At 51.7% G+C, this 13631-nt stretch overlaps 1 protein-coding gene across 1 annotated transcript in view; it reads right to left on the bottom strand.

Moving 5' to 3' along the window:
* The window catches only part of CACNA1B (calcium voltage-gated channel subunit alpha1 B), a 265893-nt gene that overhangs the window by 69695 nt on the left and 182567 nt on the right, over nt 1-13631 (bottom strand). The window contains exons 19-20 of the mRNA XM_069031456.1: nt 1841-2665; nt 465-691 (exon numbers count right to left, since the gene is read on the bottom strand). Coding sequence (XP_068887557.1) covers nt 465-691; nt 1841-2665 — 1052 coding nt within the window. The remainder of the gene's footprint in view (nt 1-464; nt 692-1840; nt 2666-13631) is intronic.

Genomic DNA, 13631 nt, shown 5'->3' with positions numbered 1-13631 from the left:
CCCAAGGTGGTGGGAACAGGCTGGTGGTGGCTGGGCACAAGGATCTTGGGGCCATCTGTAAATCTGTGCTGATAAACCCAAGGCAGAGAGCTCTGGAGAAGCACAGGGAGGGTGGATCTGCTCCAACCGTGATGCAGAGGATTTTAAAAAGCTCTGGAATCTCACGGAGGATCCCAAAGCTGCAGGATCACACATAGATGTTGCTTTCCCTGCTCCTTCACCTTTCTTCGTGCTCTGGGTGAGCCATTTCCAGGGACTCTCAGGTGTTTTCCAGAGGCACCAGGCAGCCAGGAACCCTTGCTGAGTTCCTGCAGTCTGTGTGGGAATTACAGATCCTCTGTCACCACGTTCCCTGTCTGCCTCTCTCGAGGATGGCAGTGCCCAGCAGAGCCCCCATCGCTCCTCAGGAATTTCGATTTCCTGGCAATGTCACAGCAGGAAAAGCAAGGGACAAAGGCACTCACTTGGAATGACAGTGGTGTCCCCTGGAGGGGCCGTGATGGTGACAGGGATGTTCACAGTGGTGGTTTTGTCCAGCGGGGGCTGAATCATCCTCGTCACGTTCTTCTGGTTGTCGGCATCCTCCGGCTGCTCGGGCACCTTCTGCAGGTATGTGCTGGGCAGGGTGTGCACAGGGACACTCCCAGGGACACTCCCACTGCCACTGGCCTCCAGCTCACACTGGTTCTCCCTAGGAAAAAGCAGGATTTGCTCAATATGGCCCAGGAAGGGTTCAGAGGACGCATCCCTGATGCTGCACCTCGTGCTGGGTTTGTTTTCTCCATGGAAATCCTTTGCAGGACAACCTCCAGACAGCAAAATTTGGGACCTTTTCCTCTGAGACCTCCTGAGCCAACCCCAATCACAAGATTACGGGCACTGAAAATCCCTTGGGTCTTTCTGATGATGCTCCCAAGCCAGGACCATGTGGCACCTGCACGTAGCAGTGCCACAAGCCACCCCCCAGATCAGCTGCTGGATGAATCCTGACACGCTGCTCCCTAATGCTCTCCCCAGGCCTTATTTAAACATGGGGATTCTCTTTTCCAGCCTGGAAGCACTCTGGAACGTGGCTGTCAGCAGCTAAATGGCTCCTGCTCTCCTCTGCAGCAGCAGCTCTGCTCCAGTGAGAAGGAAAGCGAGCCCGTGCACATGAGCACGCTGAACAGCAGGCAGAGTGTTTGGAAATTCAGCTGAAAGGAAGATAATTTAGACAGGAAAATTATTATCTCAGTGCCACTCACAGCTCTCCACGGTGACATGAACTCTATTCTAAAGAATCCCAGTGCAATTTCTTTTCCATCAGACTAATAAAGCTGAAAAGGCAATCTATCCTTCTTTATTAACTACTCCAAATGCTTCACCAGGGCTGTTTTTCTCACTTGACTTACATAAGAATTAAAGCAAATGGGGGCCATCGTTGCTCTTAATGGAAGAGGCCACGTGCTGGAACAACTGGTGGTGCAGCTGAAGGCTCCCCATGAAAAATGAAAATCAAAGGGCTGTAAAGCAAGGCTGGCTGAAATGTTTAAAATGTCCCTCAGGAGCTTCCTTCAGAAGCTGGGAAATTCTCTGCTCCACTTGATGTCCTACAGGGTCCTACAGGGTGTTTACATGTCCTGCCTTAAACCTGAGCTGGTTTAGGAACCCAGATCGTCTTTGGGAGCCTCTGTCATTGCTGACTGAGGCAAAACAGAGCTGCGGGTTGTGAGGGGAGCCGCTATGGGGACAGGGACAGCAGGGAATGCCACGGGGACGGGGAAAAGGGATTTCCTGGAACACCTCTGGGGCTTTGCGACCCCTGAACCGACCCGGGGAGGGCCTGGCAGCACTCACTCACTTGGGCTGGTGATTGCGGTGCTCCTTCTCGCCAGCCTCGCCCTCCTTCTCGCCGTTGTCCTTCTCCACGGACTCGTACGCGGACAGCGCCCTGTTCCTGAGCCGGTGCCGCCGGTGGGGCTCCTCTCCGTTGTCGCCCTTGGCCCCGGGCTCTCCATCCCTGTTCCCGGACCGGGAGCCGCCGCGGTGCCGGGAGCGCCGCTCGCCGCGGGCACCGTTGGCGGTGCCGTTGCCCTCCTTGCCCGGCCGGTCGGACGAGTGCCGGTGGCTGCGGTGCCTGCGGTGCTCCTTCTCGGCGCCGTCCTCCACCGAGCCCCGCCGGTGGTGCCTCTTCCCCCCTTCCTGCCCCCTGTTCCGGTCGCTTTTCCCTTCCTTGCTGCCCCCTTCCACCTCCTTGCTGCGGCTCCGGTGCTGCCTGTGCCGCTCCTCCTTGTTGCCCGCGCCGGTTTCGCCGCCCTCATCCTTGGTCACGTCCCCTTTCTCCTGCTCTCCCAGCTTCTCCTTATCCCGATGCCGGTGGTGCTTCCGTGGCGCTTCTGCCCCGTCAGCTGAGGTGACTTTGGGGTGCTCCACCACCTCCTGGACATCCACGGGGCTCAGCTTGGTGATGTTGTTCCTGCCTTCGCTGCGGGGCTCCACGACCAGCGGCCGGTCCAGGTGGGTTTTCATGTCGGGCCGGATGTGCAGGGTGGTGGCGTAGCGCACCCGCTCCTCGGGGTCCAGCTCGTTGTACAGGGCCTCGCAGCTGGCTCGGAAGTTGTGCATCCGGATCTGGCTCGTCCTCTGCTCCCAAACCGACTTGGATTTGGAGGAATTCTGCTGCTTGCTAAGGGCGGGAGAAACGGGAGAAGTCAGCACCCGAATTCGCGCCCATTCCCTAAATACCAACCAAAAAAAAAAAGAAAAACCACCAGAAAAACAGGGAATTTTCAGCCGAGGTGGGGAATTAGAGGGTTGAACCAAAGGTGTAACAGGGATGGAGAGAACACGAGCAGGGAAAGCCAGCGGGATCATCCGTGTTAGTTTGCCCACACACTATGAGATCAGCCCTCTGGAAAGGAGTTATTCTGCGTTTCGGAAATGTGGAAGCCTTGGGAATAGTCTGAAGGATTAAAACGTCAGCACGCAGAAATCACACACCCCAGCCAGAGCTTTGGAACAGCCCACAAAGCTTCCCAAAATTAGCAGCACTTCTCTCCCCACCTGGAAACATCTGGATGAGGAAATTAGCGGTGAGCAAGAGAAGTTAGATCAGCAGGAGGAGCAGGGAAAATGAAACCTGAGGATCCGAGCCTGCCACCAGCCCCTTCCCCTTCCAGCCAGCCCCAGGGGTTGTCTTCCAGCTGTGCTGCCCTCTTGGCTCATGGAACAGGTCTAGAACTGCTTTAAACCCACGGCATCCTTCCAGGTGAGCATGGACCAGCAGCCCACACATCACTGGAGAATGGAAAAGTACAGGTAAGAGAGGAAAAGTGTCCTGTGCACCAGGAAAAGAGCCCAGAGAGAGGAGTCACACATAGATCCATAAAACATCCTGAGATGGAAGGGAGCCACAGGGATCATCCAGTCCAGCCCTGGCCCTGCACAGACCCCCCAACAGCCCCACCCTGGGCATCCCTGGCAGCGCTGTCCAAACGCTCCTGGAGCTCTGGCAGCCTCGGGGCCGTGCCCATTCCCTGGGGAGCCTGGGCAGTGCCCAGCACCCTCTGGGGGAAGAACCTTTCCCTGCTCTCAGCCTGAGCCTGCCCTGGCCCAGCTCCAGCCGCTCCCTGGGTGCTGTCCCTGTCCCAGGAGCAGAGATCGGAGCTGCCCCTCGGGAGGAGCTGCAGCCCCCGGGGAGCTCTGCCCTCAGTCTGCTCCAGCTGAACAATCCCAGTGCCCTCAGTCCCTCTTTGTGTGGCCATTCCAGACCCTTCACCATCCCTGTATCCCAAGATGAAGCTGAGATGGGAACACCTTTATCCCTGGAGTCACCTGCTCATCTCTGTCACCCTTTATGACAAGGACACCTCCTCTGGCATTCCCTGAGTTTCATTTTTCAGCACAGCACTTGGGTTCTCACCACCGCATTCAAAGTGACCACAAACCCAACCAGGGTGTGAAGGGAAGACTTTTTCTTCCAAAAATTTCAAGTCAAATTCTGCTTTTCACTGGCTGCCAGGGTGAATTCCTGGATTTAACCTCGTGAAGGCTCAGCACCCATTTCTTTTTCCTTAATAAAACTTTTCCTAGCAAAACCAGGAAAGGCATTTTCCTCCCCCCAGCCTGCTCTGACATCTCCATTCCCCACAGCGCAGCCTGAGCTCTGCAGCCAGAGCGAGCAGAGCCCACATGGGAGGCAAACACAACTTCCTTACGCATTTTCTGGGCTCCCCTGGCAGTGGAAAAAAGCACCTTTTGCGTGTTCTGGTGCTGACTGGGACTGTCTGGCTCTGTCACCGTGCACAGGCCCCGGGGAGGTGACATCCAGCCACACTCGCGTGGCACAGTGGGAGCTGTCGGAAGGGTTTTGTGTCACTGGGCTCTGTGGGGAATCGCTTCTTTACCGAGGCTGCTGCTGCTGCCTGGTGCTGCTAAAGAGGCAAAAAGTCACTGAAAACCCTCATGAGAGCAGCCAGGCAGATGTGAAGGAACCTCACTGAATCCTCAAATCAGAGCTGATCACCAAAATTAAATATCTACACCCTGTTGCCAAGTTCTGGACTCATTTCCCAGCAGCTGAGTCCCCCATCTGCAGCCTGGCAGGGGAACAAGTGACAAAAATCATGGGTTTAAATGTAAATAATACCAGAAGCTCCTGGGGACACGGCTGAGAGCCCTGCTCACCACAAATCCCACATCCAAGGGAGGACAGGCTGCTCCTGAGGGAGAGCTCCCTCCAAGCTGGCACAAGGATGAAAAGCCCCATCACAGTGGGCACTTGCCACTTTCTTTGGTTCAAAATGATGAAAAACTAAATATTCTCACTCAGCAGGAGCTTTCCCTGGTTTGAAAAGGAACGAGGAACGTGCAGAGCCTCCCCCTGCCCAGCCCTGCTGCCCTGACCAAGGATTCCCCATGGGAAGCCACAGGAAAAGCTCTGCACAGCCCTCCAGAGCCAGCAGGGATGGAGCTGCCCGGGATGGGCATCCTGGGATGTTCTGCACTTCCTCTGGGATGGGTGGGTGTCCTGCTCTGCCCTGCTCCACATTTTAGCTCTGCTAAACCCATCTGGGCTACAAATCTCTTCAAACCCAGGCTCAGGGAAAGCTTCAGGATTTTCTGGGCCTGGCTGAGCTCCCTGAATGCTGCCACCAACACCTCTGTTCTTAGGGAATATTCCTCACTCCATAATGAAAGTCCTGAGGTGGGGAATGGCCTCTGCCCTGTGCTTTGGGCAGCACTGACGTGATAATCAGCCTTTAAGATTAATTGGGGAAGTGTCTTTGTGCTGAAACCTTCAGTTCATCTACAACCCAAGAGCAGAGGGAGGAGCACAACCACCCCCTGCTCCATCCTGTGCTCCACTGCCATGGGACAGGAACCAGCAGGGCTGGGACACGAAGCCTTGGTGTCCCTGCAGTGACTCCCCAAAGTGAAACACCCAGGAAATCATCAGGCAGCTCCCAAGGACACAGCCTGCCCCTCACTGCCTGTGCTGAGCCCATCCATGATGGAAAGAAAATCCCCTAAATCAGGCTGGATGTGGGGAGGAGGAAGGTGGGGATGCAGGGCTGATCCTCAGACAAGCTGTGTCACCTCAGGAGGTGGGGGTAGTTTGTCACTCATGTTTTAGCTACACCAAGAACATAAATCAGCTTTTAAATGACCTCGGAGGTGTTTGCACTGCCCATCACTCAGGGCTAAGTGAGAGGTGCTGCCAGGGAACTGCACCCCTGAGAACCTGCAGGAACCAGGCACTGCACACATCAGCTCAGCCTGTTCTGCTGTGGAAAAAACAGGCACTGACATTCCAGCCTCGAATTTCCCAGCACCTGGAAATGAGCTGCATCCTTAATGCTGACACAAGGCACGGAGGCGAGTGCCAAAAACTCCGGCACAAAGGCACCCGCTGGCTCTGGGCACCAACAACCCCAGAGCAGGAGCTGCAGCAGCAGTGCCTGCACAGCCATTCCTCTTCCCACAAGGAAAACACTCCAAAAGAAAAAGACAAAAAAGACAAATCAGGAGATTTACGAAGCGCGGTAAAAACCCAGCCTGGAAAACGCGGCGCTTGCGAGCTCGAGTCCATCTCCAGAGCAGTGAGGAGCATCCCAAATCCCAGAATCCCAAATCCCGGCATCCAAACACCAGCCAGGAGCCAGAGCCAGGGCACAGAGGCTGCTGTGGGAACGGGGTAAAGCACCTGAGCAGGATGGGCCCTGTGGGGACAGAGCTGGGAATTCCAGAGCAGCAGCAACGGGAGGGGCAGTGGGGTCTGCTTGTCCACCGGGATGTATCCGGCTCTGGCTCTCTCCGAGTCCCCACAGCCACTGAGCTCGGGGATTTGGGACAGCTCCTCCTCTCCTGGTGCTCTCTGGCCATGAGGACAGCTTGGGAGCTGGTTTTTGGCACCCCTTAAAACAAAGCAGGGCTTCAGTCCAGCTGCCGGCCCGGGAGGAGATGCAGCAACAGGAGGGACTTCAGAGGAGACGGGAAAATATCAGCGGGGCAAAAATGAATTCCTCTGCTCCCCCCCTCGTTTGGGGCAGTGAATTCTGTACACATCGGGGCAGGCACAGCCCAGCTACAGCACGAGCAGGGCAGGACTTGTCGAAATTGATACAAAACTGATCAAAAAGAGCCTTTGTGATAAGAAATATTTACTTCACATTAAAAAAAAAACCATAAAGCCAACTCCTTATCTGAACCCTGCTCACTGCTGGCTCCTTAAAATCCCCCCGAAGCCATTAAGAAAATTGCCCTGTAAAACACTCCTGACTGCAGACATCCTACAAACACTGCTGGTAATTCACTGCTGTACTCCCCAGCCCTATTTTCTGGAATATTTGGAATTCTCTGAAGCCTCTGCTCCATTTGCAGATCCTCCAGGCTGGAAATGTTGGAGATACCACTGCTGGTACCAGCTCCACTGGTTTTCCTTGGATTAACACACCACCAAACAACCCCTGGCTAGAAAGAAAACCTCGCAGTTCCCAGAGAATCAAATAAAATCCATATTAATGAATCAATGACTAATATTGGCATCAATTAAAAATGCAAGCACTGCGTGGTTTGTTGAGGAAAGGGAAGCGTATTTTTAGTCAGATTCTAATCTTAGGGTGCTCCTTAACGACTCGAGATTTCATTCCCATAACCTCTGAAATCACTGCTTCACTTCATGGAAATCCTTAAAATTTTGCTCCAGTAAATAATGAATGGAAGCTGCCTATGGAAAGACAAGAATCCCGTGTTCAGAATAACCACGTGTTACACGGTGGGTGTGAAATTCCGTGTTTCAGATCAGAGGGGATTTGTTGTTAAAACGCAACAAAACCTTTCCACTCAAATCCTATTTTCCATTCATGAACTCGGAGCTCATAAACTCCCCACGTTTCCATTGTCCACTTGGAAAACACAATGGAACATTTCCCTTTGGGGTTGGTTGGCTGTCTTATCTCTCTGGGATTGGATAAAACCATTTTCTCTCAGCTGAACTCAGCACTGGTGTTTAAATAAATGTGCTTTGCCAGTCACCCTGGAGTTGTTGCTTGGATGCTTCAGCATCTTTTTTATCCTTCTGAGCCCCATCTCCTTCCTGAGATCCCTTGGGAGACCCTCCAAGCATTCCCAGGGAACTGGGGCATTACAGACGCCAGAACCAAGGTGAAAACACTTTTTAAAGTGTTAATTCTTCCCCTGTCTCTGAGGGGAAGAATTATCTTGGTTTGAGATAATTACCCTCCAGAATTATTCTTGACTCCCTCCAAAATTATTTAGGAATTTGATTTTGGTTTTAGAAATTACAATTTATAGATAATAAATCACATTTGTTTTCTATACCATATGAAATTTAATATATTGATTTATGAATTTTATCTATTTTTCTACATTTATACATTCGATTGTTTTGATATTGCAGCTTCACAGAGACAAAACTTATTCTTTCCTAATATTTCTCCCAATATTAGCCAGAAACAGAAGTTGAACTCCAGGGCCTCTGTTCTGGTGGGGAGTTAACAACAAAACTCAATGAAAAATGCCTCAAAATGTGGCCAGATCCTCCTTCCAAAAGGGTTTTGGTGCCTGCAGCTTGGTTTCATCCTTTTATAAAAGGCAACTCTTTTTCCCCTTTTCCAAATACACCTCTGGATATTTGGAAAAGAGGAAGAATTCTGTATTCTTTCAAGGCTTTGTTCCTAATTGGGAAAACAGTGCTTGGGAGCAGTTTGGGGTAACTTCTGCTGGGGGAAATTGGAGTTTTGGGGAGAAGGCAGCTCCCAGCACCTCCCTCTCTCCCATCCTCTCCCTCCTGTCAGGGTGGGAGGCACCCAAAGTGCAGCTGAGCCCTCTCTGCCTGTCAAAACTCCCAGCAGCCAGGAAATACATTGGAAGAAATGATCCAAAAGATGCCTTAATCTGATTTATTCCCCAATATTCCCTCAGACCCGGGCACAGACAGGGCACACCTACTCTGGCAGTCACAACAGCTCAACCGTGGTCATGGAAATTAAACTCATATAAAGCATCAACATCTTTTAAATCCCAACCTGTCTAAGATCCACCAGTGCACAAGGAGCCCAAAACACCCAGGGAAATATCAGGAAAGAAAACCTGCTGGAAAACCTTCACAGTACCTTGGTCCCTGCTGTGGGGCCGGGAGAAACCCCCAGGTTGGAATTGCACTTACTTGAGTCTCCAAGAGCATTAAAGAGGAAAGACAAGGTCACAGAGTTAAAGGATAACCCAAAGGACTCTCACGTGGGTGGGAGAGGAGCTGATGAGGAGTTTTTGGGGTTAGTCAGCAGCAGTGATGATGTTTTTACCAACCTGCCTCGGTGTCAAAGCACACCCTAACTCACAGCACAGCCAGCAGGATTGGATTGATGGGAAGCACAAGGAAGGAGAGGAAGTTTTCCACTGTGTTTGCTCAACTCCAGCTCCAGAGGAGTTGCCAAATGCCTCATTCTGACAAAATCTGTCGCTTTAAGCTCCGGCTCGAGCAGGGCAGAGAGCAAAGACATAAGCAGCTTTTCAAGAGTTTTCCAATTTAGTCTCACTTGGACCCCATTCCCAGAATCCTTTTGAAGTCCTCCTCCAGTTTTCCCTCCAAGAGGGCTCTCCTGGATCTCCCACTGAACCCAGAGTGCAAACACTGGTGGAACATCAAAGCCAACAGCCCAGCACAGAATAAACATAGAGAACAGAAATAAACACAGGTGAGAACAGGACAAACCATCAAATGAGGGGAGACAGGAGAAGAGAGGAAAACAGTTCAGGAGGAATGATGGAAAGGAATTAAGGGAGAAAAATGAAGGAAGGAAGGCGGGGGGGGGGAAGTCACAGTCAATGTATGGAACACAACAGAGTTGCTCACAAATCACAAGCATCAAATGACAACGACACCTTCCAGTCCTTTCCCTGGATGTTGGTCTGGAGGCTTTCCACAATGATGGGAATGATTTTGGGGGGAAAAATAAATAACCAAACCACAGGGAGAGCGAAGGCACCAGGAGAAGGGGAAGGTTTATCGAGCTCTAAATGAGAAATCCATTTAGTGAATATCGTAACAGAGAGCAACTCACGGTGAATTTACGCTGGAGACTGACGAGCTGCGAGATACAGTACCTCGAGTTTGCTTTACAAAACTGCACATGCAAAAAAACAAAACAAACAAAGAAAACAAAAAGTGAGAAAGGAAAAAGCAAACAAAAACCAAAAAAAAAACCAAAACCAAAAAAACAACCAAACCAAACGAGCAGAGAAACCATAGAAGACATCGGGAGGAGACTCGTACAGGCCGTGTCCTGTCGGATGCAGACGGGGAGGAGACCAGGCAAGCTCCAGGATCGTGGAAGCCACGGACACACCACCCTCTGGAGAACGGGGACACGACCAGAGAGTCCAAAATGGAACCAAAAGGGGGCCAAAATGAAAAGGGGAACCGAAAGGCACACGATGGTCTCGGGGCTCCTCGCCTCCCTGGTACTCACACCGCCAAGGTCCTGCAGGAGGTCACCTCTGGGTGTGGAGCCATGTGGGGATTGTGCTGCAAATCATCGTCTCCACGTGGAGCAGGATGCTAATTCCTGCTCTTGGCACCAGGAGGAAGCTGGAGGGAGGACCTTGGGCTCCAAAAATCCACCTGAGCTCCAGCAGCTGGTGCCAGGCAGCTGCTCCTCAGTCCCTGCCTCAGAGCGGCTCTTCAGAGGCACCTACCTCTCCTCGGACAGGGATTGGGATGTGCCTGGCTCACACTGCCCCAAAATGGGTCACTGGACCTAAAAACCCCAGCTCTGCTGCAGCTTCAGTGGGGAAGGGCCCAGGCTTAAAGGAGCTTCTTGCAGCTCAAGAAATTTTGTAGATTCTCCTCCATCTCCTCCACACCATTTACGGGGGGGGTTCTAAACATGGAAATCACTGAATCGCACAGAAAAGGCAGGGAATCCACAGAAAACCAGGATTCTAAGTATCCTTAAAGATCTTGACTTGAGGCATTAATTTTTCCCTAGTTCTAAATGATCATTTTTATCAATCTACAGCATTACAAGGACCCTCCCCAAAACTGAAAATAAAATCCCTTCACCTCCTGATTTGCCTTTTCAGTTGCAGCATTTTTCCTCCTGCTTTCATGAGTGTTAACAATCAATTCTAGCAAACCAGAAAGCCCAGTTAGAATCCAATGTTCTTTGGGTATCACGGAAGTAGAGTTTTAAATATACATTTATTAAAATTAATGGATTGTTCTAAACAGAAATGTTGGCTCAGGTAATGCATACAGGGCAAAATCCAGAGGGTCAGAAACCTGGAATAAATATTAGAGAAATTATGGAAGGCATCATAAAAGTCTTGCTTGAAGCAAATAATCTGCTGAGCAGCCAGGTGAAGGATTTTACCTAAACCTCAGGATTTCTGTATTTGTCTGGTGCCAAATGAAATAGGAGCAGGAGCAGAGTGGGGGTGGCAGGTCCTGCCTGCTGGCCAAGAAAATGATTGTTTTCAGGCGGCTCAAGCTGGGGACCTTTTTTTACTCCTTGGCAGCAAAAAACCTGCAGACAACAAGGCCCTGACTGCATGAATTCCTCAGGCATAACCAAGAAATTCCTTTGGCAAAACAGGTGGGAAACTTGGGATGGAGGAGAATGCACGGGGCTGGCCCTGATTTACCTGGAAGTCAGCACCGAGCCCCCAGTACGTGTGGGGATTTTGGGTTTAATTGTTGAAAGCTGATGACCACCCCTCAGTGGGAGGCTGGGATGAACCTTTGTGTGCATCCCTGCCTCGTGTGGCGCAGAGCAGGACCGAGGCCACGCTCCGTCCTTGTCACACAAGTCCTGCAGCACTCCGGGGTCACGGCTCTGCTCCCGTGGCTGGATCCGCCTTTTTGAAACCACCAATTTCCCTGGAACCGCCGTGTGTGAAAGCACAAAGCCAACAGAGCCTCCTTCTCCAGGGCAAAACGACAGCAGGAGTTGATTTTCACCAGATGCTACTTACCAGGAATGAGGGACAGAGCCCAGAGAGTGGCTTTGGGTGGGGCCGAGTGGCCGTGACAGCGACAGCGAGGACAGGGAGGAAAAACCCACGGGAGGAATCACAAAACCTCACACACTGACACACTCCAGGGGCAGGAGGAGAGGGAAGAAACCACGGCCAGCAAGAGAAAAAGAACACCTCTGCTAATCTACACCCCCCAGCACAGCACAGGTCACAGGCTGGGTGTTCAGGCAGCTTCTTGCTGGGTCCTGTTGGGTCCCCACAGCCCAACAGAGATGTGGAAATCAGCCACGGTATTCCCAAGACAGAAGGAAAACATGGAAAACCTCCGAGATGGAGAACCTGGAGAAACAGAGCAGTTCCCCCCTCCCTCCCCTGCATCCCCAGACCTGTACAAAAGGGACAGAGAAGTCAGGGTGAAGGGATTGAGGTGCTTCTCTCGTGGCTTTTCTGCCTTGCTCGCACTGACAGGCGCTGTCCCCCTGTGGGACGGCACTTACAGCACCAATGCTGTGAACAGCCCCAGGTGGGACCAGCAGAAACCAGTCCTGGAGACAGAAGGAGGTCTTTGGATGCTGGGAAGTTGTCCTGGGAAGCACAAGTAACTTTGGAAAGCAGCAGTGGGCAATTGGACAAACTGTGCTTAGGTCTGGTGCCCACGTCCAGGAGCTGTCTCTGCCACTGCCCACAACGTTCCATCCACCACCCACGTTCTCCTCCCACCCAAAACTCACCCCTCATACCCGGGATGAAATGATTTCCTTGGATCTGGCTACAATTGTAATCCATTACCTCACAGAATTAAAAAAAACCCCCAAACCTCATAAATCACAGAGTGCAAAAAGTTCCTCAAAGCGTGCCTGACTACCTGGCAAGCTCCTACAAATTTAGGGGTGCTGAAAAATTGCTGTTTTAAGGCTTTTCCCAAGAAAAGGTGAGGAGAGGGCACTGGGGAATGCCTGAGCTGTGGGTGCCAGGTGAGCCCCTTTTGTACGGGCCATTGGTGCAGCCCTGGCTGGGATGGGAAAGGCAGAGGAGGAACCCAAACACAGGGAATTCAGGCATCAGGTCAGGCAAAACCAGGGAAAAAACCCCTGTTTGCTGTGGGGTCTTTGTGTGACCCACGGGGATGAGCCTGAGGGCTCTTCCTTCCTCTGGAAGCGGCACCAAGAAGTGCTTTGGACATCCAGTGCCTCGGAATTGTCCCCTTGTCCCCCCTCCTCCGTTCTGGCTGCCAAGGAAGCTGCACCAATGGTTTGCCCTAAAGACCCCTCGCTCTGTGGAGTCTCTCAGGTGCAGAGGCTGAGCAGGGCAAATGACACAGAGGGGCTGAACAAACCCAGAACTCACCTCCAGAAACAACAAAGCAAGGAAAACGCTAAACGGAAAACAAACAAAAAAAGTCACAAGAAAAGAAGAATGAAACAATGGGCTCCAATCAAACACATCTCCTGTTTCCAGGCAAACATTGCAAACAGCGACAGAACCAACGCACCACCCTCGCTTTTCATCCGAAATAAATCCTTCAGGGTGGAGTTCACCAGGTGAAAAAGGAACAGACAAATCTGCTCAGGCGAATCCCTTTGGTGGAGCAGAGAAATTCTGGGAGCTGCATGAAGCAGGAGCTCCAAACCAGTGGCACCACCCCTGCTTTTCATCCTGAGAAGCCACTAAATAAATCCTTCAGGATAGAATTCATCAGGTGAAAAAGGAACTATGGCCAGACACATCTGCTCAGGAGAATCCCTTTGGTGGAGCAGAGAAATTCTGGGAGCTGGATGGAGCAGGAGCTCCAAACCAGTGGCACCACCCCTGCTTTTCATCCTGAGAAGCCACTAAATAAATCCTTTAGGATAGAATTCACCAGGTGAAAAAACCAACTGAGGTCAGACACATCTGCTCAGGAGAATCCCTTTGGTGGAGGAGAAAAATTCTGGGAGCTGGATGAAGCAGGAGCTCCAAACCAACCATACAAACCAGGCTCACTTTTAATCCCAAGAAGCCACTAAATAAATCCTTCAGGATAGAATTCATCAGGTGAAAAAGGAACTATGGCCAGACACATCTGCTCAGGCGAATCCCTTTGGTGGAGCAGAGAAATTCTGGGAGCTGGATGGAGCAGGAGCTCCAAACCAGTGGCACCACCCCTGCTTTTC

Source organism: Aphelocoma coerulescens, chromosome 17 (assembly GCF_041296385.1).
Source record: "Aphelocoma coerulescens isolate FSJ_1873_10779 chromosome 17, UR_Acoe_1.0, whole genome shotgun sequence".
Classification (NCBI taxonomy): Eukaryota; Metazoa; Chordata; class Aves; order Passeriformes; family Corvidae; genus Aphelocoma; species Aphelocoma coerulescens.
Note: the sequence above shows the minus strand (reverse complement) of the source record. Positions and strands in the feature narration are given on the sequence as shown.